This window comes from Oncorhynchus clarkii, chromosome 13 (assembly GCF_045791955.1).
Source record: "Oncorhynchus clarkii lewisi isolate Uvic-CL-2024 chromosome 13, UVic_Ocla_1.0, whole genome shotgun sequence".
Taxonomy (NCBI): domain Eukaryota; kingdom Metazoa; phylum Chordata; class Actinopteri; order Salmoniformes; family Salmonidae; genus Oncorhynchus; species Oncorhynchus clarkii.
The window spans coordinates 28,084,568-28,112,232 of record NC_092159.1 but is presented as its reverse complement, the minus strand read 5'-3'; the positions used below and the strand labels follow the sequence as shown (position 1 = coordinate 28,112,232).

Genomic DNA, 27,665 nt, shown 5'->3' with positions numbered 1-27,665 from the left:
TACAACTTTCAGATGAGACTGAAGTAAGATGACGATTGATATTGACTGCTATTGATGTAAAATATTACTAGGTCTTTAAGAGTTTATTCGGAAGATAACAGCTCCATAAATGTTATTTTGTGGTGCCCGACTCTCTAGTTAATTACATTTACATGATTAGCTCAATCAGGTGATATTAATTATGGAGAAATTATTTTATAGAATAGCATGTCATATCACTTAATCCGGCATAGCCAAAGACACGACAGTGGTGACCTAACATAATCGTTTGTGGTGCTTTTGCTTTAAAGCATTTTTTAAATCAGACACTGTGGCTGGATTAACGAGAATTGTATCTTTAAAATGGTGTAAGATACTTGTATGTTTGAGCAATTTTAATTATGAGATTTTTGTTTCGAATTTGGTGCCCTGCACTTTCACTGAGTGTTGGCGAGGTGGGACGATAGCGGTTAACACAGTGTCCAAAGAAGGGCCAGATGTATACAGAATGGTGTCCTCTGCGTAGAGTTGGATCAAGGAATCACCCGCAGCAAGAGCGGCATCATTGACATATACAGAGAAAAGAGTCGGCCCGAGAATTTAACCCTGTGGTACCCCCATAGAGACTGCCAGAGGTCCGGACAACAGGCCAGGTCGAAGAAGACGGCTGCACAGTAGTGTCTTTAATCGATGGCGGTTATGATATTGTTTAGTACCTGGAGCGTGGCTGAGGTGCACCCGTGACCAGCTCGGAAACCGGATTGCACAGCGGAGAAGGTACTGTGGGATTCTAAATGGTCAGTGATCTGTTTGTTAACTTGGCTTTCGAAGACTTTAGAAAGGCAGGACAGGGTGGATATAGGTCTGTAACAGTTTGGGTCTAGAGTGTCACCACTTTTTGCAGAGGGGGATGACCGCGGAAGCTTTCCAATCTTTAGGAATTTTGGACAATATGAAAGAGGTTGAACAGACTAGTAATATGGGTTGCAACAATGGCGGTGGATAATTTTAGAAAGAGCAGGTCCAGATTGTCTAGCCCAGCTGATTTGTACGGGTCCAGGTTTTGCAGCTCATTCAGAACAGCAGCTATCTGGATTTGGGTGAAAGAGAAGCTGGGGAGGCTTGGGCAAGTAGCTGCGGGGGGTGCGGAGCTGTTGGCGGGGGTTGGGGTAGCCAGGAGGAAAGCATGGCCAGCCTAGAGAAATGCTTCTTGAAATTCTCGATTATCGTGGATTTATCAGTGGTGACAGTGTTTCCTAGCCTCAGTGCAGTGGGCAGCTGGGAGGATGTGCTCTTATTCTCCATGGATTTTACAGTGTCCCAAAACTAGTTGGAGTTAGAGCTACAGCATGCAAATTTCTGTTTGAAAAAGCTAGCCTTTGCTTTCCAGGTTCCTCCTCTTCTTCCTCCTCCTTTTTCGATGAAAAAGTAATCTCTCCCTCCTCCTCTTTCACACCTATTGTTGTTCTTCTGGAAGGTTCTCCCATCTCCACAGAGGAACTTTGGAGCTCTGTCAGAGTGACCATCGGGTTCTTGGTCACCTCCCTGATCAATGCCCTTCTCCCCCGATTGCTCAGTTTGGCTAGGTGGCCAGCTCTAGGAAGAGTCTTGGTGGTTCCAAACTTCTTCCATTTAAAAATGGAGGCCACTGTGTTCTTGGGGACATTCAATGCTGCACAATTTTTTTGTTACCCTTCCCCAGATCTGTGCCTCGATACAATCCTGTCTCAGAGCTCTATGGACAATTCCTTTGACCTCATGGCTTGGTTTTTGCTCTGACATGCACTGTGAACTGTGAGACCTTATATAGACAGGCGTGTGCCTTCCAAATCATGTCCAATCAATTGCATTTACCACAAGTGGACTCCAATCAAGTTGTAGAAACATCTCAAGGATGATCAATGGAATCAGGATGCATATGAGCTCAATATCGAGTCTCATAGCAAACGGTCTTGGTTGTTTTTGGTTGGTCATTATGGCTTACAGTGTGTAGACTGATGAGGGGGAAAAATGATTACATTTTAGAATAAGGCTGTAACGTAACAAAATGTGTAAAAAGTGAACGGGTCTGAATACTTAACCGTATACCACTGGCAGAGTTTTCTACCAGTCAAAACCACTGATACAGGTGCCCCTCCACTCTGGTGGAATGGATCATGTCTACAGTGAAAACTAGATTCAAATACATAGATGAGTGTGTATGTTGTGAAATTGTTAGATAATACTTGTTAGATATTACTGCACTGTCATGGCTAGAACCACAAGCATTTTGCTACACCCGCAATAACATCTGCTAAACATGTGTATGTGACCAATAAAATGTTATTCGATTTTGATTTGAAATAAACGTCCTTTTTATCAATGGTGCTTCAAATCAAATCAAATTTTATTTGTCACATACACATGGTTAGCAGATGTTAATGCGAGTGTAGCGAAATGCTTGTGCTTCTAGTTCCCGCAATGCAGTAATAACCAACAAGTAATCTAACTAACAATTCCAAAACTACTGTCTTATACACAGTGTAAGGGGATAAAGAATATGTACATAAGGATATATGAATGAGTGATGGTACAGAGCAGCATAGGCAAGATACAGTAGATGGTATATACATATGAGATGAGTATGTAAACAAAGTGGCATAGTTAAAGTGGCTAGTGATACATGTATTACATAAGGATACAGTCGATGATATAGAGTACAGTATATACGTATGCATATGAGATGAATAATGTAGGGTAAGTAACATTATATAAGGTAGCATTGTTTAAAGTGGCTAGTGATATATTTACATAATTTCCCATCAATTCCCATTATTAAAGTGGCTGGAGTTGAGTCAGTGTCAGTGTGTTGGCAGCAGCCACTCAATGTTAGTGGTGGCTGTTTAACAGTCTGATGGCCTTGAGATAGAAGCTGTTTTTCAGTCTCTCGGTCCCAGCTTTGATGCACCTGTACTGACCTCGCCTTCTGGATGATAGCGGGGTGAACAGGCAGTGGCTCGGGTGGTTGATGTCCTTGATGATCTTTATGGCCTTCCTGTAACATCGGGTGGTGTAGGTGTCCTGGAGGGCAGGTAGTTTGCCCCCGGTGATGCGTTGTGCAGACCTCACTACCCTCTGGAGAGCCTTACGGTTTAGGGCGGAGCAGTTGCCGTACCAGGCGGTGATACAGCCCGCCAGGATGCTCTCGATTGTGCATCTGTAGAAGTTTGTGAGTGCTTTTGGTGACAAGCCAAATTTCTTCAGCCTCCTGAGGTTGAAGAGGCGCTGCTGCGCCTTCCTCACAATGCTGTCTGTGTGAGTGGACCAATTCAGTTTGTCTGTGATGTGTATGCCGAGGAACTTAAAACTTGCTACCCTCTCCACTACTGTTCCATCGATGTGGATAGGGGGGTGTTCCCTCCGCTGTTTCCTGAAGTCCACAATCATCTCCTTAGTTTTGTTGACGTTGAGTGTGAGGTTATTTTCCTGACACCACACTCCGAGGGCCCTCACCTTCTCCCTGTAGGCCGTCTCGTTGTTGTTGGTAATCAAGCCTACCACTGTTGTGTCGTCCGCAAACTTGATGATTGAGTTGGAGGCGTGCGTGGCCACGCAGTCGTGGGTGAACAGGGAGTACAGGAGAGGGCTCAGAACGCACCCTTGTGGGGCCCCAGTGTTGAGGATCAGCGGGGAGGAGATGTTGTTGCCTACCCTCACCACCTTGGGGCGGCCCGTCAGGAAGTCCAGTACCCAGTTGCACAGGGCGGGGTCGAGACCCAGGGTCTCGAGCTTGATGACGAGCTTGGAGGGTACTATGGTGTTGAATGCCGAGCTGTAGTCAATGAACAGCATTCTCACATAGGTATTCCTCTTGTCCAGATGGGTTAGGGCAGTGTGCAGTGTGGTTGAGATTGCATCGTCTGTGGACCTATTTGGGCGGTAAGCAAATTGGAGTGGGTCTAGGGTGTCAGGTAGGGTGGAGGTGATATGGTCCTTGACTAGTCAAGGCACTTCATGATGACGGAAGTGAGTGCTACGGGCGGTAGTCGTTTAGCTCAGTTACCTTAGCTTTCTTGGGAACAGGAACAATGGTGGCCCTCTTGAAGCATGTGGGAACAGCAGACTGGTATAGGGATTGATTGAATATGTCCGTAAACACATCGGCCAGCTGGTCTGCGCATGCTCTGAGGGCGCGGCTGGGGATGCCGTCTGGGCCTGCAGCCTTGCGAGGGTTAACACGTTTAAATGTCTTACTCACCTCGGCTGCAGTGAAGGAGAGACCGCATGTTTTCGTTGCAGGCCGTGTCAGCTTTTTGCTGGAGTCAAAATGACTCCAAAGGATTTGAATTTGTTAAAAGTCCATATTGATACATAAACACTAAACCATTATTTAGATTTATTAAGAACAAGTTGATTGACAAAGTCATGGAAATTTGAAACAATTGAATTAACCACATTTTTGGCTATGATAAAAGATATGCCTCTGGGGTCAAAATGATCCATGTCAGAAGTATGGTTCAATGCAAATATGTAGTGGGTGTAAAGTTTGTTTTAAATTCTAACTCATTAAAAACGACTTAATATACTACTAAACTTTTGTGAAATAAATGAAAAATAAACGTTTGGTTCCTCAGCTGCGTTGCCCACTCCAGTCAGCAGATGGCGATGTACGTCTTTTAGGTTCAGGAGACGCTGCCAGTGTGACGTATGATCTAGTGGACGGGAAGCTTCTTCTACAACAACAGCTAGTCAGACACCTCCGTAGCTTTCTAGCAAACATAGCTACAACATTCACGCTCTTTACACGGTTTTTGTGTATTTTAGTTGCTGTGTGTGAAAACACACTTCTGCCGTATGTACTTGTTGGCCCATTTAATTATATATTGACGTTGTTTGTCAGCTAGCTGGTTTGCTAAGTTAGCTTAGAACTAGGCTAGTCGCTAATGCTAGCTAGCTAACATCTCCGATCATGAGTTCACTAAGCAACTCTCCTCCTGATAAAGATGAGGTCGTCGGCTGGACGGAGAGAGAAACTCTCGTGAAAGAGGAAGAGGAGGATGTCACAGTACAAAAACAAGTAGAGGGTGAGGCTGTTACGGTGAAAGAAGAAGAGAAAGACATTTCAGTGAAAGAAGAGGAATACTCGTTCAGAGTGAAAGAGGAGGAGGAAGTTACAGTAAAAGAAGAGGAGGAAGATGCAGTTTTTGGAGTGAAGGAGGGGAACATGACTGTCACATTGAAAGAGGAGAAGGAGGAGGAAGAGGAGGTTGGAGATCTGTTTAACACCAGTAAGTACCGTCTCTGCAGTCGTTGAACCAATATGCAGTAAAGGGGTTCTACACTTTAATGTTGTTCTGTAGGAATGGCTGAAGCTACACTGTAACGTGTAGAACACGGATATCTGGGCCCGGTTTCCCAAACGCATCTTAAGGCATCCAATGGTTCTAACGATGAATTTAGCCATAAGATGGTTCTGAGAAACCGTTCCCTGATTAACACTACTAAGTATTGTCTTAAAAAGAGGCACGAACTCTGCAGTTGAACTGATGTTTGGTGTTAAAGCGAAAATCTGCAATTGCTACATCAATATTGTGACTTTTAAATTATTTACTTATAGCCATTGATTCTTGAAGAATATAACACATGCTTCATGAGCTTAGCTCAACTGTTGTACCCAATCAGATCCCCAAATAAGCTTTTTTTACTCTGTTTAGAAACAATGTAAACTAACACTGTATAGCCTCAACATGGTTAAAACTATAATGTTGATATCATGGATGGTCAGTCCTTGTATCCATAGGTCTGTCCTTCTGTAGTTACAATTCTCCAACCCCATAATTATCTTATTACCAAAACAGTGGTGGAATGACAGATTTGTTATTGTTTGAACTAGAGGTCGACCGATTTTTCGGAATGGCCGATTAATTAGGCCCATTTTTTCAAGTTTTCATAACAATCGGAAATCGGTATTGTTGGATACCGATTTGGCCGAATATTTTTTACACTTTTATTTCATATTTATTTAACTAGGAAAGTCAATTACGAACAAATTCTTATTTTCAATGACGGCATAGGAACGGTGGGTTAACTGCCTCGTTCAGGGGCAGAACAACAGATTTTCAACCTTACAGTTAACTAGTCCAACGCTATAACGACCTGCCTCTCGTTGCATTCCACAAGGAGCCTGCCTGTTATGTGAATGCAGTAAGCCAAGGTAAGTTGCTAGCTAGCATTAAACTAGTTAACTACACATGGTTGATGATATTACTAGAAATTATCTAACTTGTCCTGCGTTGCATATAATCTGACTGAGCGTACAAGTATCTAAGTATCTGACTGAGCGCTGGTAGGCAGAAGCAGGCGCGTAAACATTAATTCAAACAGCACTTTGGTGCATTTTGCCAGCGGCTGTTCGTTGTGCATCAAGCATTGCGCTGTTTATGACTTCAAGCCTATCAACTCCCGAGATGAGGCTGGTGTAACCGAAGTGAAATGGCTAGCTAGTTAGCATGCACTAATAGCGTTTCAAACGTCACTCGCTCTGAGACTTGGAGTAGTTGTTCCCCTTGCTCTGCATGGTTAAGCATTCTGTTTGATTAAATAATTAAGACACACAAATGACTCGAAGTCATAACTAGAGGGAGCCGGTCGTCAACACAACCTGACCAGAGGGAGCCGGTCGTCAACACAACCTGACCAGAGGGAGCCGCTCGTCAACACAACCTGACCAGAAGGAGCCGCTCGTCAACACAACCTGACCAGAGGGAGCCGCTCGTCAACACAACCTGACCAGAGGGAGCCGCTCGTCAACACAACCTGACCAGAGGGAGCCGGTCGTCAACACAACCTGACCAGAGGGAGCCGGTCGTCAACACAACCTGACCAGAGGGAGCCGCTCGTCAACACAACCTGACCAGAGGGAGCCGCTCGTCAACACAACCTGACCAGAGGGAGCCGCTCGTCAACACAACCTGACCAGAGGGAGCCGCTCGTCAACACAACCTGACCAGAGGGAGCCGCTCGTCAACACAACCTGACCAGAGGGAGCCGGTCGTCAACACAACCTGACCAGAGGGAGCCGGTCGTCAACATAACCCGACCAGAGGGAGTCCCACTCTGCTGCTGGACTTCGTTATTCTGCCGTTCTGCTCATGAAGTTTGCAGTAATAGACTAATAGTCTACAGATAGACTAATAGACGACACCAGCAGTCTGCAACCTTTTCCAGTTGGAGTGCCAATTTATCTGACCATTTCTGCTAATCTGTGTGCCAGTTAAGATTTTCATATGCACATTTTCGTGGAACAGTTTCATTTAATTTATAATAGCATCTCAAAATTATTGTCTGTGATTAATCTATCTAAATCTAAATGAAAATTCTAGAAATCTAAAAGTAACTTTTATTGCCATTGCCAACTATGTAAAAAAAATTGCCTATATAAAGCCAACAAATAAAAACATTGCATCCTGCAGGTAGAAAATATCCTGATAAAAATAAATATCCTAGAAATCACATTGGCTTCAAATGGCCTGTCTTCAACAAACTTGAAACATTGTATCAACTATCAACTCAACTGGGTCAGGAAACTCGGATAACAAGCTGGCGACATTGTTAAACATATTCTCAACCCTCAGTTTCCCGCGCCAGTGAGTTCTGGACAGACACAGCTGTTGGCTATTTGTGCAAACGATAAGAAAAATCAGGTATTTTATGACATTTCCACTGGATCAGAGCACTACATTTTTCCCTTTCATGCCGAGTGGTTATCGAAAGGGTAAGAGCTGGAAATCTTTTACTATTGTCATTCGCAATTGATTTAGATTAGACTTTGTTTACTTGCTGTTTGAGGTGAAGAAAAATTAGCTTTGAGAGCCTCCACAACTCATTAGTGGTGCAGCGTTAAGACAATCAGAAATACTACCAGACATCCCCAAATGGGCACATTTATAGGTCTACATTTGCGCGCAGGCCAGATAGACTAGTCCTACTTCTATGTGGGTAATCAGGTGTGTCCTTACTCAACATAGACCGAAGTGTTTCAAACAAGACAATTAATAAATTGACAAAACTGACGTATCTTGCCAAGTAAGGTCTGGGTGGTCTGCCATGGGTCGTTTCATTTAGTATCCGTTTGGGTCGGCATGGGGAATGATTTTATTTCCCCATATTATGTTGTACCGAAGTTGACTGACCGAAAGGGAGTGTAACTTTATGACTATAATTACTGCTCCCTGAAGGAGGGAAATGAATTACAAAACCTGATTGGCCCCACCCCTTCCTGGGTCGTTGAAGAGCGGTATTAAATTGAAGGAATAAACCCGAGCCTCACGCTCTTCACCTGTGGAAAGGCGGGGCTTCCAGAAAGGCGTGGATTTAATAGTAAGTTGTACATAGTTTCCCTCCTTCAGGGAACAGTAGTTATAGTCATAAAGTTAAGCTTGTCATATGATGAACTTCAACTTAAACACTCAATCTTGCTGTGGGACAGTTTTTTGTATTCAGATCTCTGAAATGCACTCTAACCACGTAACATTTAGTGTGTCCCTATGTTACGCTGGGAAAACAGTTTTCATGGGCACAGAAATTATAAATAATTTGAGTTTGCTAAATCCAATGGTTCTATCCGAGTCACCTTAACTTTATTGACAACACCCAAATCAATACTGTCATTTATGTTGTTGTTAGGTGAAGTTATGGGCCAATTTGTTCGACACTTATATTAAGTATAAAGCAGTTGATTTGCATCAATAACACACAGGACATTCAAGCAAGCCTTACAATTATAATCCAAAGTAGTGTGAAATGCACTCATAAGCAACCTGTAAATGGAGGCTTTTTTTGCTGTCAGCCTATGAGAACCCCCCTGAGTTTCCCCCACTGGTGAATTCGTAAATAGACACAGAGCTTAAAGATAAACTTCTCCTTAATGCAACCGCTGTGTCAGATTTCAAAAAAGCTTTACCCGCGAAAGCACACCATGCGATAATCTGAGTACAGCGCTCAGCCACAAAAACAAGCCATACAGATACCCGGCAAGTTGTGGAGTCAACAAACGTCAGAAATAGCGTTATAAATAGTCACTTACCTTTGATGATCTTCATCGGAATGCACTCTCAAGAATCCCAGTTTTGTTCGATAAAGTCCATAATTTATGTCCAAATACCTCCTTTTTTTCAGGCGTTTAGTTCACTAATCCAGTTCCAGTTTTAAATCATAAATCTTCAATAATATTCCAACCAGACAATTCCGTTGTCATTAGAAAGGAAAGGCAACGGAGCTCGAGCGATAAACGACTCATGGCTTTCAGCTGAGCCCCTAACTCTGAGTGGTCTTATTCTCTCCCCTTTCACAATAGAAGCCTGAAACATCTTTCTAAAGACTGTAGACATCTAGTGGAAGCCATAGGAAGTGCAATCTGACCCCATTTACACTGGATATTGGATATGCAATCACTTGAAAAACTACAAACCCCAGATTTCCCACTTGCTGATTGGATTTTTCTCAGGTTTCCGCCTGCCATATGAGTTCTGTTATACTCACAGACATCATTCAAACAGTTTTAGAAACTTCAAAGTGTTTTCTATCCGAATCAACTAATAATATGCATATCCTAGCTTCTGGGCCTGAGTAGCAGGCAGTTTACTCTGGGCACGCTTTTCATCCGGACGTGAAAATACTGCCCCCTATCCCAAAGAAGTTAATGTGAGTGTCCTTGAGTAGCACTCCTGATCTTGCACTGATAGTGTGCTGTAATATTCAGAATACATTGTGAAAAACTAAAATCTTCACTCACCATTTTTTCTGCAATCAGATTGTGTGCGTATCGCCCTAGTACCGCAATTTTATTAAACACAGAAAGGGGCCTATATTGGAGACCAAAAGTCTTCTGGCACACTGCTTAGGGGATCAGCAACTGTAATAACTTTCTTCTAGCCTGCAATCATCGATGTTACTACTAATGTGAAAATAAGACAAAATAGGACTTTCTCACTTGACTGTCTTAAGACAAAATATGACTTTTCTTTCTCATTTTAAGACGATTGTCAAATCATTTTAACATTCATTACAGACGTCAATTGTTGTACAAAATGGCATCGCTGTTGGCAACCCCTTTTACAGTGTATTTCTGCTGTTTTGGGCCTTTAACCATCTGTCTGACTTTGTCGTTCACACAGGAGAGAGACGAGACTATCGTGGATCCTCTCGGGAGCCTCAACAACATCATGATGCTGACGAGGCAGAGAAGAGTCTCTCCACATCAGAACACCTCAAGAAACACCAGCAGAAACCCACAGGAAAGAAATCTCACTGCTGCTCTGTCTGTGGGAAATGTTGCAAATCTTCATCAGAACTTAAAATACACCAGCGAGTACACACAGGAGAGAAATCTCACCACTGTTTTTACTGTGGGAAGAGTTACTCATGTTCAGATTCACTAAAAGTACACCAGAGAATTCACACAGGAGAGAAACCTTATAGCTGTGATCAATGTGGGAAGAGTTTTACTCAGTCAGGCTGTCTGGTAGTGCACCAGAGAACACACACAGGAGAGAAACCTAACCACTGCTCTGACTGTGGGAAAAGTTTCTCAAGATTAGATTCACTAAAAGTACACCAAAGAATTCACACAGGAGAGAAAAATTTCCGCTGCTCTTACTGTGGGAAACATTACTCAAGGTTAAATTCACTACAAGGACACCTGAGAATTCACACTGGAGAGAAATCTTATAGCTGTGATCAATGTGGGAAGAGTTTTGCTCAGTCAGGCAACCTGCTAGTGCACCAGAGAACACACACAGGAGATAAACCTTATGGCTGTGATCAATGTGGGAAGAGTTTTACTCAGTCCGGCAGCCTGAAATCACACCAGAGAATACACACTGGAGAGAAACCTTATGGCTGTGATCAATGTGGGAAGAGTTTTACTCAGTCAGGCAGCCTGATAGTGCACCAAAGAGCACACACCGGAGAGAAACCTTATGGATGTGATCAATGTGGGAAGAGGTTTGTTGCATCTAACTATCTGACTACACATCAGCGAACACACACAGAGCAATCTTATAGCTGTAATCAATGTGGGAAGAGTTTTACTCAGCCAAACACTCTGATAGTACATCTGAGAACACACACAGGAGAGAAACCTCATGGCTGTGATCAATGTGGGAAGAGATACTCTGATAAAAGATCTCTGATAAAACATCAGACAATACATACATGAACGAGTTGTTTCATGATATCAATGAAATAATGTCACAATGTAGAATGTTTTAACATTGTAGTAGGAGTATTTTAATGATGTCACAATGTAGAACCCTAAATGTTTGCCCCCTGTTCTATTGATTAAAACATGATATGGCTATTAACCTCAGGGGGAAAATCCAGGCTCTGAAATGAATGAGTACTATTTATATGATTTAACAAAGTGAGTAACAAAAAGAGTTGTGTTATACTTACCACGTTAGTGACCCACTTGAATCAAAATGCAGCACTTAAATGTAGCAAGCTCTTTTCTAGAAATTGTCCTCTAACCAGTGATGTACACATTATTCACAGATTCTGTGTGGTTTCTGAGCTGTTAATTTTAACATGATGTCCCCCCTCTCTTGCGCAATATGAGTGATGACAAATACGTGTTGTGTTTCTCTTAGTGTTGGGGACCCATAAACTCAAAATGTAGCTGACTGTCTTCTCCAGGTTGTCCTCTAACCAGGGTGGTAAAATATATCTCCTATTTCCATGTTTTTTTTTGTTGTTAGTTTCAACAGCACGTACAATCTGATTTGCCCCCTAATCGATATCAGTGATTTAGTTTCAATGTACTTGCAGCCTATACACATGGACGCAATATAATAAATTAGTCTATAATCCAATTTCTTAACAATCCTACATCACCCCAGCATTTCGTGACAACATTCAAATGCTAATTGTCTTTATTCCACTACTGAAGAAGCATGTCTCAAATCACCTCATATTTCAAACATCCAGCCTGACAAAAGATACATGTTTTATTATTCCATGCCTCCCCATTCAGTTAATTATTGTCAATAAATATTAACAAAGAGGTGTACATTTGGTTTTGATATTTAATATTTACAATTTAATAATTATTTATGCAATCAACTGACCATTTTTGGGTACAATTATATTGACATTGTTGCCCTGCTTTTATAATATCAGGGTTCATTCTCGGATGTGCCAACTCAAATTTACTAGAGCATGACATTGGGGACTGGGCCCCGATCCAACAACATGCCTATCTACTGAACCCTGAAAAGAGAAAGAAGCTCTGCAGTGAGGTGGAAAGTTACTACGGATATTGCAGGAGTTTCCTCTTGAAATCAGACATGTCCGTGGTATTGACTGCACATTTTTCTGTATTGGAGATGAGTTTTGTTTGGGCTCGTTCCAAGGGGACGAGATAGTACGGATATTAAGGAGAGTTCTAGAAACGAGTGAGTTTTAGGAAGAGGAGTTCTAGAAGCTAATGAGTTTTAGGAAGACGAGTTCTAGAAGCTAAAGAGTTTTAGGATTCTATAGAAAGAAAAAGGAGAAAAAATAATACGATTGTATATTAATATTTAGAAATACTTGTTTTTTCTTAATTGTTGACAGCCAGTAGACACCATGTTTATATTGGTGAAGGTGAAGCATTGTAGTTGATTTTCATGTGAAATTGAAGTTTTTCTCTGTTGGTGGTAAGCAAACTTGTCCAACAAAAATATAGGATATATTTGCTTTCTTAAGGGGGAAGGTGTTACAGGCTTTGGTTTTTCCATTTATGCTTTGAGGTTGGACTTTAGCACGTATAGCTCGTTAGCACGTATAGCTTGTTAGCACGTATAGCTCGTTAGCACGTAGGACTCACTGATTGGTGTCACCTCGTTAGTCAGTATGTGTTACACCTGTGCTGGCTTGTCCATCTCGTTAGTGGGAAGGTGTTTCACCTGAGCTGGTCCAGGTTCTATTTAAGAGTGTCTGGCCCAGTGCTCCAGTTGTCTTGATAAATGTGGAGAGTCAACACCTTTTAGTTGAGCCACCTTTTTGGTTTGCCTCCTGTCTTTAAGTTTGTTGTGGGTTTTTCTTCTGTTTGCCTCTTCTTGGGCAGATTTAGTGGGTGTCATGGTTGCTGTCAGTGACTCTTTGTTAGTTCCCTCTTCTATTTAAGTGACATTTCTGGTTTTCCTGCTGGGGAACGTAATAACAAACAATGTAGTAAAACAAAAGTATATTTTGGGTTGGATGTTGCATCCAATTTTTTATATTTTAATCAATGGCATTTCCTTAGAATGCTCATTAGACTTCCAGTTGTTAGTCTTGTTTTATATCCTCATGTATGTTGTGTACTAAATATTGTTTCTTTCATGTGAAGCCATCACGTTCCATCCATGTCTGAAATGTGCTGTATAAATAAAGCTTGATTTTATTTGAACAAACAAATGAACTCATTGACTGACAAATCAAGACTCTTGCCAAACCAATGAACAAATATGTGTAAAAGCAACACATTTCTTGGTCCATCTTAATATGAAAAACAGTTTAACCCTGCTGAAGATGTGGTGGAGTGGTAAACACCACCCCCGGTGGTGGGCCTTCACCCAATTCTCTCCAAGTTCTGATCACTTTCAGGTTTTTGGCATCTGGAATCTTTCATTGTGAACTGGTGATTTGTGTGGTGCCAGTGAAGCAAATGTGTGTTTAATTGTACACAAAGTCTGCAGGGCCATTTGTGAACTGAGGAGTCTTTACATCAAGATTCTGATGCAGCTGGTCAAGCCAACTATAAAGTTCAATTCTATGAATATGGGCACTTCCCAGGAGTGATTGGCTGGTTAGATGGATGTCATGTTCCCATCAAGTGTCCATCAACACCTGATGCTGAGGAGTACCGTAACCATAACAACTGGTTTACACATCAACTCCTGATGCTGAGAAGTACCGTAACCATAACAACTGGTTTACCATCAACTCCTGATGCTGAGGAGTACCATAACCATAACAACTGGTTTTCCATCAATGTTCAGGGTGGATGCACTCCTCATTTAGAGTTCAAACATTGTTGCCCGTTGGAAAGGTACAACTCACGGTTTAATGATTTCCCTCAACTCTTCATTTGTCTTAGTTTCAGAGAGGACAACATAGTGGACAACTTCTTGGTGACAGTGGATATTAGGGTGAGAAACATGGTTTACTAATAGTTACTACTTAGTAACATGGTCTACTAATAGTTACTACACAGTAATATGGTCTAACAGTTACTACATAGTTACTACATAGTAATGTGGTCTACTAATAGTTACTACATAGTAATATGGTCTAACAGTTACTACATAGTAACATGGTCTACTAATAGTTACTACATAGTAATATGGTCTACTAATAGTTACTACATAGTAATATGGTCTATTAATAGTTACTACATAGTAATATGGTCTAATAGTTACTACATAGCAATATGGTCTAACAGTTACTACATAGTTACTACATAGTAATGTGGTCTACTAATAGTTACTACATAGTAATATGGTCTACTAATAGTTACTACATAGTAATGTGGTCTACTAATAGTTACCACATAGTAATATGGTCTAATAGTTACTACATAGTAATGTGGTCTACTAATAGTTACTACGTAGTCATATGGTCTACTAATAGTTACTACATAGTAATATGGTCTACTAATAGTTACTACAAAGTAACATGGTCTACTAATAGTTACTACAAAGTAACATGGTCTACTAATAGATACTACATAGTAATATGGTCTAATAATAGTTACTACATAGTAATATGTTCTAACAGTTACTACAAAGTTACTATATAGTAATATGGTCTACTAATAGTTACTACAAAGTAACATGGTCTACTAATAGTTACTACATAGTAATATGGTCTACTAATAGTTACTACATAGTAATATGTTCTAACAGTTACTACAAAGTTACTATATAGTAATGTGGTCTACTAATAGTTACTACATAGTAATATGGTCTAACAGTTACTACATAGTAACACGGTCTACTAATAGTTACTACATAGTTATATGATCAGAGTAACTTTTTATTCACTCCAGACATAAATCCCACAACAGCTGAGCAGCGAAGATACAACAGAGCTCATATCCACTCGAGAGGGATGGTCCAGCGTATGTTTGGAGTATGGAAAAATAGATTCCAGTGTTTTCACAATACACTTCGTTTCAAGCCAAGAAGATGCTGCAACTTGCTACAACTGTGCTGCACGCACAACCTGAAGCAGCATGGCTGTTCTGATCCTCCCATGATCAGCATCAAGCAGATGTACCCATGACTGAGGTAGATATGCTCATGACTGAGGCAGGCAATGACCAACGAGGATTGCACATGGAGTTGCTTCACACTGCAGCACTTCAACTGCATCTCATCGATGCATTTAAATATGGAATTTATTCATTATGGCTTAATTTTGCTTTGATAATGTTTGTTAAAATTACAAATAGTGTGCAACAAAAATAAATGAGTGACTAAACCAATGCTGGTTTAAAATGTAGTTTGTGGTGATTAAAATACTCTCACTCATGAATATCCAAATGACAAAACAATTATTTTTAACATATATTGTTCACCATGGCTGGTCAACACTGTTGTCTCATTACTGTCTCTTTGTTGGATCATAACTCTCTCTTCCAACTTCATATCCAATTCAACCTGTCCAATTCTCATTATATGTTCTTCAGATATTTCATTTTATTCTCATGAAATTATCTGGTTAATGTTTCATGCATTGTCATCTTCTTTGTTCTCTGCTGAAAGGTGGTGGCAGCATCTTCTCTCAGGGATGTTATAGCAGATGTGAAGGGAACACACTCACTGTGTACTGGCTCTTACAACCTGTTCACATTACACCCTCACTGTGTACTGGCTCTTACAACCTGTTCACATTACACACTGTGTACTGGCTCTTACAACCTGTTCACATTCCACCATCACTGTGTACTGGCTCTTACAACCTGTTCACTACATAGTAACATTCCTTCTTCTGGAAAAAGAACACGGTTAAAAAAAACAAATAAACTCATATGGTCCTTAGAATGAAGAAGAATAAAGACACAGACAGTGGAATATATTTACCAACGGAAGTAACCAATTTATCGATCTCTTCTGATCTCTGCTTTCTCGTTTTAAAGTCAGTTTAAGGTTCTTCCACAGAGTCTATAACAGGCAGATATAATTTAATAATAGAAGTGATGTCAAAAAAATATGAATATGAGAAATGTGAAATACTGATAATAATACAGATATCTCACCTAAAGTTGTTGTACTCTTCTTGTGGTCACATTTCCATTGAATTCACAGCTAATTGCAGCCCAACCCGCTTGTTCTACTGCTCAGTAGCAGCAGTGTGGTTTTACATTCAATAACTGGATGTTTTAACAACATTTGTTTTGGTAGCGTTTTTTCACACAAACAAATGATTTTTGCCATTGTTTCATCTCAGTATTCACACCAGTATTGGTGTTTTCTTTTCCGGGTTTTAATGGGCACCATTAGACCAACAGCAGGTGTTCATACTGAACCTAATCAGGATTAACCCAGGTGTTCATACCGAACCTAATCAGGATTAACCCAGGTGTTCATACTGAACCTAATCAGGATTAACCCAGGTGTTCATACTGAACCTAATCAGGATTAACCCAGGTGTTCTCATTTAGGCTTACTTACCTTCTCCAGTCTCCGACTAACTTTGCCTAATTTAAGCCACGTTCAGGAAAGCTACTTAAATGTCCTAGTTTAACTAGTACTGGCTTAATCTAAGCCCTGCAGGGTCGGAATGAAACCTAATGTCCAGTGGTATTGATCTGTTTGATCCAATTGTTTGTTTCAGTTTACAGGTTGAATCCTTTGACATATTGTTGATTTAAAAACTTTTCAGTTTCAACAAATGCACTGGGTTGGTTGAAAAGTGATACTGTTTTGACATAGTGGAAGATATACTGAATTGATACTGTTTTTCATACTAAGATGGACTAAAATATGTGCTCGTTGGTTATGCAAGAGGGCGGCAGGTAGCCTAGTGGTTAGAGCTGACAAGGTAAAAATGTTGTTCTGCCCCTGGTAGGCAATCATTGTAATTAAGAATTTGTTCTTAACTGACTTGCCTAGTTAAAGGTTAAATAAATGATTAAGTCTTTTGATTGTCAGTCATTGGGTTCATTTGTTTTGCAATATGTTCAAATCAAGCTTTATTTATACAGCACATTTCAGACATGGATGCAACACAATGGCTTCACATGAATTTACAAAAATAAAAACAATGAAAATAAACTGAAATATTTAACACACAACAAACATAAGAGGATAACAAACAGATTAACATCTGAAAGACTAATGAGCACTCTAAGGAAAATCCATTGATTAAAATATTAACAACATGATGGACAAGCCAGCACAGGTGTAACACATTGACTAACGAGCGTATACGCTAATGAGCTATACGCGCTGACGAGCTATACGTATTGACGAGCTATACGTATTGACGAGCTAGACGTGCTAAAATCCAACCTCAAAACATAAATGGAAAAACCAAAGCCTGTAAAACGTTCCCCTTTAAGACAAATATATCCTATATGGATGGACAGGTTTGCTCACCACCAACAGAAAACTTCAATTTCACATTATTATCAATTACACTGCTTCACCTTCTAAAATATAAACATGGTGTCTACTGGCTGGCAACAATTAAAAACAAGAAAAACACGTATTTCTAAATATGAATATACAAATAGTTTAATTTTTTTTCTCCTTTTTCTTTCTATAGAATCCTAAAACTCACTAGCTTCTAGAACCCCTCATGTCTCAGCCTCCAGTATTTATGCTGCAGTAGTTTATGTGTCGGGGGGGGGGGGGGGGGGGCTAGGGTCAGTTTGTTATATCTGGAGTACTTCTCCTGTCCTATTCGGTGTCCTGTGTGAATTTAAGTGTGTTCTCTCTAATTCTCTCTTTCTTTCTCTCTCTCGGAGGACCTGACATGATGACTCCTTGCTGTCCCCAGTCCACCTGGCCGTGCTGCTGCTCCAGTTTCAACTGTTCTGCCTTATTATTATTGGACCATGCTGGTCACTTATGAACATTTTAAAATCTTGGCCATGTTCTGTTATAATCTCCACCCGGCACAGCCAGAAGAGGACTGGCCACTCCACATAGCCTGGTTCCTCTCTAGGTTTCTTCCTAGGTTTTGGCTTTTCTAGGGAGTTTTTCCTTGCCACCGTGCTTCTACACCTGCATTGCTTGCTGTTTGGGGTTTTAGGCTGGGTTTCTGTACAGCACTTTGAGATATCAGCTGATGTACGGAGGGCTATATAAATACATTTGATTTGATTTGATTTCCTAAAACTCACTAGCTTCTAGAACTCTCATCTTTCTAAAACTCACTAGCTTCTAATTCCTTAATATCTGTAGTAACTTTCCACCTCCCTGCGGAGCTTCTCTCACTTTTCAGGGTTCACTTGATAAGGATGTTGTTGGATCGGGGCCCAGTCCCCAATGTCATGCTCTAGTACATTTGGGTTGGCACATCTGAGAATGAACTCTGGTATTTTATAAGCAGGGCAACAATGTCAATATAATTGTAGCCAAAAATTGTCAGTTGGTTGCATAAATAATTATGATTACTAAATGTTACATGAATTGTAAATATGAATTATCAAAACCAAATGTACACTCCTTTGTTAAAATGTATTGGCAATAATTAACTTAGTGGTGAGGCATGGAATAATAAAACATGTATATTTTGGCAGGCTGAATGTTTGAAATATGAGGTGATGTGAGTCATGCTTCTTCAGTAGTGGAATAAAGACAAGTAGCACTTGAATGTTAAGAGTTATGTAGGATTGTTAATAAAATTGATTATAGACTAATTTATTACACTGCGTCCATGTGTATAGGCTGCAAGTACGTTGAAATTAAGTTAAATGACCAGAAAAACATCTTCTCAACTATCACTTTCAACCAATGTATATTGGACTTCGGACTTAGTCTTATTTTCAACAACATTTTGCTAAGTGGGATATTTCATTGATATCATGAAACAACTCCTCCATGTATGTATTTTCTGATGTTTGATCAGATGGCTTTTACCAGAGTATCTCTTGTCACATTGATCACAGCTATGAGGTTTCTCTCCTGTGTGTGTTCTCTGGTGTACATTAAGATGGTTAGATTAAGTAAAACTCTTTCCACATTCATCACAGCTATAAGTTTTCTCTCCTGTGTGTGTTCTCTGGTGTAGAGTCAGATGCCCAGATTGACAAAAACTCTTCCCACATTGATCACACCTATAAGATTTCTCTCCTGTGTGTGTTCTCTGGTGTGATGTCAGATGGCCAGATTGACCAAAACTCTTCCCACATTGATCACAGCTATATGGTTTCTCTCCTGTGTGTATTCTCTGGTGATTGCTAGACTAAGTTAATCTCTTCCCACATTGACCACAGCTATAAGATTTATTTTCTGTGTGTGTTCTCTGATTAATTTGAATGCCTGATGAGGTGAATCTCTTCCCACAGTCAGAGCAGCAGTGAGTTCTCTTCCCTTTCGATCTCTGCAGTGTTTCTTGAGGTGTTCTGATCTGGAGAGACTCTTCTCTGCCTCGTCAGCATCATGAGATTGTTGAGGCTCCCCAGAGGATCCACGACTGTCCCGACTCTCTCCTGTGTCAATGACAAAGTCAGACAGACGGTTAAAGGCACACAACAACAGAAATCCATTGTTTATTTGAGGTAAAAGGTGATGCCCAGATCATGCCCATTAAGTTTTACAACAATTGATGTCTGTTAAATGATTTGACAAATAAGACAGTCAACTTAGCAACAATCATATTTTGTCTTGTTTTAACATTAGTAGTAACTAGAAATTAGTTATTAAAGTTGTTGAAATCCTAAGCAGTGTGCCAGATGACTTTTGGTCTCCAATATAGGCCCCTTTCTGTGTTAGCTAAAATTGCAGCATGAGGGCAATGCACACACAATTTGATTGCAGAAACACCTCCTTGCTAATGAGGAACCGCTAGTTATGGATGCAGTATATCTGCCTGGAGCAAAAAATGGTGAGCAAAGATTTTAGTTTTTCACAATGTATTCTGAATATTACAGCGCAAGATCAGGAGTGCTACTGAAGGAAATTCACATTAAGCTCTGTGTCTATTCACTAATTCATCACCGTGGGGGAAAACTCAGGGGAGTTCTCATAGGCTGACAGTAAAAATAGCCTCCATTTCCAGGTTGCTTATAAGGGCATTTCACATTAAATATGCATTAGAATTGTAGGGCTTGAATCCCCTGCTTAATATGTTTGTGTTATTCTCGCAAATCAAATGATTTATAGTTAAACACTTCAACTAGTAAAATGCTCTTTGGCTAGCTTTTGCCATCAGCCTGACAATACGTTTTTAAGCAATTGGCCCATAACTTCACCTATCAATAACATAGACCTACTGTAGGACCCATAACTTCACCTACAACATAGACCTAATATAGGACCCATAACTTCACCTAACAACAACATAGACCTACTGTAAGACCCGTAACTTCATAAAACAACAACATAGACCTACTGTAGGACCCATAACATCACCAAACAACATAGGACCAATAACTTCACCCAACAACTTAGATCTACTCTTGATACAAGAATTTATATGTTTAAAGTAATGACTAAAGTATTCCACCCTGAAAACTGTAGAACTGAACGACGTGTTAAGATCATAAGACTATAATCTGATGATGATGTGTGTGTTGGAGAAGACTTGTAAATAGCATTAATTTATTGAGTTAATGTTGAATAATAGAAGGGAAGATGCAACATTGGTAATTTAAGTGCGTCTCAAAGTAGGTTAGAGAAATATTAACGGTTAGGAGGGAACACGTCTGTGAGGGTTTGTAGGAAACAAGTTGATCTATTTCTCTGAAGAAATAGGGCGAGACTGAGCTCCGAGAAGGGAAGTAAGCCAGGCGCTGCGAAACCACAGAGGTTTCCTGTTTTGAGCTAGACTTGTCAGTTGCAGACATGAAGATAGAGGAACCCGGTTAGACAGAATGACCTGTCAAAGTAGAACATTGTGACAGAGTTAGAGAAGATAAGGGGCATTTATAAAGTGTCATGGATAACCATATGTGAGGTATAAAAGGCTATGTGCATTGTATGATTTTCAGAGAGCTGTCTGAATAAAGGACTGATCTATTGCAGACTGAGACTTTGTCTAATTCTTCATTAACCAGAGCCTTAGAACCTATGGGAATTGGTCAAAGCTTGAGTGATAGTTGAGTTCAACCATTGAGATAGCAAAATTCTTGTGACAGAAGGACCTCGCGTTACTCTGGACCCTGATCTCTCTTTTGACGAACATATCAAGACTGTTTCAATGACAGCTTTTTTTCATCTACGTAACATTTCAAAACTCTGAAATGTTCTGTCCAAAAATGCTGCAGAAAAAAGTATCCATGCTTTTGTCACTTCTAGGTTAGACTACTGCAATGCTCTACCTTCCGGCTACAAGGATAAAGCACTAAATAAACTTCAGTTAGTGCTAAATACGGCTGCTAGAATCTTGACTAGAACCCAAAAATGTGATCATATTACTCCAGTGCTAGCCTCTCTACACTGGCTTCCTTTTAAGGCAAGGGCTGATTTCAAGGTTTTACTGCTAACCTACAAAGAATTACATGGGCTTGCTCCTACCTATCTTTCTGATTTGGTCCTGCCATACATACCTACACGTACGCTACGGTTACAAGACGCAGGCCTCGTAATTGTCCCTACATTTTTAAGCAAACAGCTGGAGGCAGAGCTTTCTCCTATAGAGCTCCATTTTTATGGAATGGTCTGCCTACCCATGTGAGAGACGCAGACTCGATATCAACCTTTAAGTCTTAATTGAAGACTCATCTCTTCAGTAGGTCCTATGGTTGAGTTTAGTCTAGCCCAGGAGTGTGAAGGTGAACGGAAAGGCACTGGAGCAACGAACCGCCCTTGCTGTCTCTGCCTGGCCGGTTCCCCTCTCTCCACTGGAATTCTCTGCCTCTAACCCTATTACAGGGGCTGAGTCACTGGCTTACTGGTGCTCTTTCATGCCGTCCCTAGGAGGGGTGCGTCACTTGAGTGGGTTGAGTCACTGTTGTGGCTATTCTTGGCCTTGTCTCAGGATGGTAAGTTGGAGGTTGAAGATATCCCTCTAGTGGTGTGGGGGCTGTGTTTTGGCAAAGTGGGTGGGGTTATATCCTGCCTGTTTGGCCCTGTCCGGGGGTATCATTGGATGGGGCCACTGTGTCTCCTGACCCCCCCCCCCCCCCCCGTTTCAGCCTCCAGTATTTATGCTGCAGTAGTTTATGTGTCAGGGGGCTAGGATCAGTCTGTTATATCTGGAGTATTTATACTGTCTTATCCGGTGGCCTGTGTGAATTTAAGTATGCTCTCTCCAATTCTATCTTTCTTTCTCTCGGAGGACCTGAGCCCTAGGACCATGCCTCAGGACCACATGGCATGATGAGTCCTTGCTGTTCCCAGTCCACCTGGCCGTGCTGCTGCTCCAGTTTCAACTGTTCTGCCTGCGGCTATGGAACCCAGACCTGTTAACCGGACGTGCAAACTGTCTCAGACCTGCTGTTTTCAACTCTCTAGAGACAGCAGGAGCGGTAGAGATACTCTAAATGATCAGCTATGAAAAGCCCACTGACATTTACTCCTGAGGTGCTGACCTGTTGCACCCTCGACAACTACTGTGATTATTATTATTTGACCATGCTGGTCATTTATGAACATTTGAACATCTTGGCCATGTTCTGTTATAATCTTCACCCGGCACAGCCAGAAGAGGACTGGCCACCCCTCATAGCCTGGTTCATAGCCTGGTTCAACTAGCAATAACACAGGACCCATAACTTCACCTAGCAATAACACAGAATTACTGTATGACCCATAACTTCAACTAACAACATAAACCTACTGTAGGACCCATAACTTCACCTACTGGGTCCTACCTATTTCAGGACCCAAACTTCCCCTAACAGCAACTTAGACCTATTGTAGGACCTATAACAACACTGAGCAACAACGTAGACCAACTGTCGGACCCATAACATCATCGGACAACATAGGACCAATAACTTCACCTAAGAACAACATAGACCTATTTTAGGACCCATAACTTCACCTAACAACAACATAGACCTACTGTAGGACCTATAACTTCACCTAACAACAATATAGACCTACTGTAGGACCCATAACATCACCTAACAACAACATAAACCTACTGTAGGACCCATAACTACACCTACCAACAACATAGACCTACTGTAGGACCTATAACATCACCTAACAACAACATAGACCTACTGTAGGACCTATAACATCACCTAACAACAATATAGACCTACTGTAGGACCCATAACTTCATCTGGCAAAAACACAGACTTACTGTATGACCCATTACTTCAACTAACAACATAAACCTACTGTAGGACACATAACTTCACCTAATGGGTCCTACCTACTGGCCAGGACTCATAACGTCACCTAACAACAACTTAGACCTATTGTAGGACCCATAACAACGTATACCAACTGTCAAATAACATCACCGAACAACATAGGACCCATAACTTCACCTAACAACAACATCGACCTACTGTAGGACCAATAACTTCACCTAACTACACCATAGACCTACTGTAGGACCCATAACTTCACCTAACAGCAATATAGACCTACTGTAGGAACCATAACTTCACCTAGCAATAACACAGACTTACTGTATGACCCATAACTTCAACTAACAACATAAACCTACTGTAGGACCCATAACTTCACCTAATGGGTCCTCCCTACTGGGCCCTACCTACTTTAGGACCCATAACTTCCCCTAACAACAACTTAGACCTATTGTAGGACCCATAACAACACTGAGCAACAATGTAGACCAACTGTCGGACCCATAACATCACCGAACAACATAGGACAAATACCTTCACATGACAATAACATAGACCTAGTGTAGGACCCATAACTTCACCTAACAACAACATAGACCTACTCTAGGACCCATAACTTCATCAAACAACAATATAGACCTACTGTTGGACCCATAACTTCAACTAACAACATAAACCTACTGTAGGACCCATAACTTCACCTAATGGGTCCTACCTACTGGGTCCTATCTGCTTTAGGACCCATAACTTCACCTAACAACACCATAGACCTACTGTAGGACTTATAACAACACCGAACAACAACGTAGACCAACTGTCGGACCCATAACATCACTGAACAACATAGGACAAATAACTTCACATGACAATAACATAGACCTAGTGTAGGACCCATAACTTCACCTAACAACAACATAGACCTACTGTAGGACCCAACTTAATCCTATAATGGCGCCATCCGAGAGGCCTGGGGTATGACAGTTGAACTCAGCTCATGAGGCATGTTTTATATTCTTCAAGAATCAATTGGCTATAAATAAATTATTTAAAAGTCCAAAAATGGATGTAGCAATTGCAGATTTCCCCTTTAACACCACACATCAGTTCAACTTCTGCAGAGTTTGTGCCTCTGTTTTTTAAGACGGTACTTACTAGTGTTAATCGCGGCCCGGCTTCTCAAAACCATCTTACGGCTAAGTTCGTTAGAACCATTGGGTGCCGTAAAATGAGTTTGGGAAACCGGGCCCAGATATCCAGTTTCCTCCTCTTCTTCCTCCTTTTTGGATGTGACAGTCATCTCCCCCTCCTCCTCTTTCACTCCAAAAACTGCATCCTCTTCTTCTTTTACTGTAACTTCCTCTTTCACTCTGAACGAGTCTTTCTCTTCTTCTTTCACTGAAAAGTCTTTCTCTTCCACGTTAACAGCCTCACCCTCTACTTGTTTTTGTATTGTAACATCCTTCTCTTCTTCCTCCGTCCAGCATATCTCCTCTCCTTTAACAGGAGGAGGGTAGCGTAGTGAACTCATGGACGGAGATGTTAGCTGGCTAGCTAATCCTAACTTAACCAGCCCGCTAGTTGATTAATAACAACAACACCGTAAATATGAAATTAAATCGAATAACTAACTAGACGACAGAAGTGGGCTTAAAACACAGTGCCTAATATACACTAAAGCGTCTAAAGAGCTTTATTGGTTCGGCTATTTTGTCTAGCAAGCTAACGAGGTGGCTGACTAACTTTATACATTTCTATCCCAGGACCACTCAATTGGGATTCTGGGTAATCCACAACAGATTTTTGGAGAATTTGAAAATTGAGTGTTCCTGGGATAGAAATGTATAAAGTTGACATTACATCATACATTAGCAATTTATGTTTTAGTAACTACTGTTGTTGGTTTCGTGTCAAATAAGCCTCACTTTATGTCACTTGCCAAATCTCAGTTTTCCATGTGTGTTTTATGCTAAAGTTCCATCTTTCAAGTTGGTAGCTAACTGGAAAATGCATTAATCTTTAGGAGCGCTATTTTTGTCCTGTCGACTACTGATCATTCAAAGTATATGTTTTATAAACTCATGAACACCAGCCAGTTTATCAGCCCGGTTTTGTTAGTTTAGGTGTATTATACTTCTTCGCCACCAGAGGGGTACACTGAATAATTTTTGCGGGTTAATTTGATATATTTTGATACTAAAATGGATGACAGTTTATTCTGATGTTGTGAATATGAGATTACACATGGAAACAATGTATTCATTTTATTATTGTAAATTAGAAATTAGTAGGAATTGTTAAATCCACTGTACAATCACAATGACTTTAATAGCCATTTCAATCGTTTTTTGTTAGTATATTGTAGGGCAGATTTATGGAGAATTGCTGTGGGAGTGCTATTTATATCACGTCACTACTGATCATTCATCCATACTGTGTGTGTCCCATCATTGCAGCTTTAGAAATAAATGAACCCTCCATTCATTTGCTCCTTACTGTGTTGACTCACTGACTTGGGGGACCAGGAAGGTCACACTAGGTCGATATCTAGCTCAAGCTTGCAAACGTTAACCACACCTCATGATTTTCATGAACTGTGTGGTTATGTTATTTAGTGGGAATGCGTTAGCACGGTGGGCTCTGATGCCTTCTTGCTGTGGGTTCAAAACAACAGAGGAAATCAATTTGCTTGCTCCATTTTCTTGTTGTCAACATTTCAATAGGGATGTTACATTAGACACCGGAGGTACGAGGCATGCGTCCAAATCGCTAAGCAGTAAACTTCAAAGCAGTGAGCCTGTATCACTTTATCAGCAGCACGTCATCAATGGGGTCTGAAGATTAATTTAGTCGAAACAACCACCTGATTGGTTGGTATTGGGCTTGTTTGACATTGCAGCCAACTGCTGAATGACAGACCTACAAATCACCTTGCATCATAAATAACTACTCATTATTATTTATAAATCAGTCGGACAGTCATAATTTACCCACAATGCAGCATGGATTAGATGTTCTCGAACATGGCCAGTGGTTTAGTAGATGACACAAAGGCTACACTGCGCAGGCACTACGATGTGTGTGACGTCATCTATAATAATGTGTCTGTTCTAAATTCTGTGTCGCTCAAAGCCTTGAGTAATGAACCTATTTTTGACACAATTGGCTGGAAAGTGTCAATGCTTCAGGAAGCTTTGTTTCCCCATCCCTACTTTCAGCATGTTCTCTGTGAAGTAGACTATGGGAGTTTTGTAACTTTTACAACCTTGAATTACTGCTAGCGCACTAGGTGACTGACATCTGTAATCTCTCTATTTTGGATATTGGGGATTTTCCCTGACATTATTCTGTAGGTCTCTGCTCTTTTGATCTGCAGTTATGTTTTAGTTGGGTTTTGTTAATCGGGTTCTAACTGGTCTCTCTCTGATAGTCGGGCTCCAGCTCGCTGACCATAGCTAATTTGCTAAATAGCTAATGTTAGCTGGCCGGCTAAGATAACTGCATATAGCTAATATTCTTTGATTTTTGTTTAGATGGCGTTATGTATTTTCAAAACGTTGGTTTACTTCAATCACTCAAGTCATGAGTGCAAACGATTGATTTAATTTGAAGTACTACATTTGATGTTATTTCTGTTGTAGTTTACATCATAGGGAATAGGCTGGTCCTCCATATTACATCACACCTGACTTTGGCATTCTTCTGAATTCTGATCGGTTCACATCACACCTGCCCAGACCCACGAGAACACACCTCCATCTACATCACACCTGCCCAGACCCACTAGAACACACCTCCATCTCCATTAACTACATCACACCTGCCCAGACCACCTAGAACACACCACCATCTCCATTAACAACATCACACCTGCCCAGACCCAGTAGAACACACCCCCATCTCCATTAACTACATCACACCTGCCCAGACCCAGTAGAACACAGCCCCATCTCCATCTTTCAACTTTTAGATAAAAAAGCATTTGACCTTTCCGTTGCGTTAACAACGGAGGATTGGTTGATTTCCAGGTTTTAATTAAGTATAATATTTAAGATGATTGACGAGAAAAGTATCGTCCAACTCTGGGGTATCTCACTGCACACTCAAATGCCATGTCTTGAAATATGCAGACAGACAGATAAAAAGTAATTTTACATTGTATAATTGTACTTCTGACAGACAACTTTCTAACTCCGTCCATAACTTTATGACGTCATAACATTCCCAGAAGGATTGTTGAGTCATTGTT

General features: G+C 40.8%; 1 protein-coding gene across 1 annotated transcript in view; it reads left to right on the top strand.

Moving 5' to 3' along the window:
• The first annotated feature begins 4,724 nt into the window (after positions 1–4,724).
• Positions 4,725–27,665, top strand: part of LOC139364513 (merozoite surface protein 9-like) — a 324,715-nt gene continuing 301,774 nt past the window's right edge. Inside the window, exon 1 of the mRNA XM_071101303.1 lies at positions 4,725–5,246. Coding sequence (XP_070957404.1) covers positions 4,928–5,246 — 319 coding nt within the window. The 5' untranslated portion in view covers positions 4,725–4,927. The remainder of the gene's footprint in view (positions 5,247–27,665) is intronic.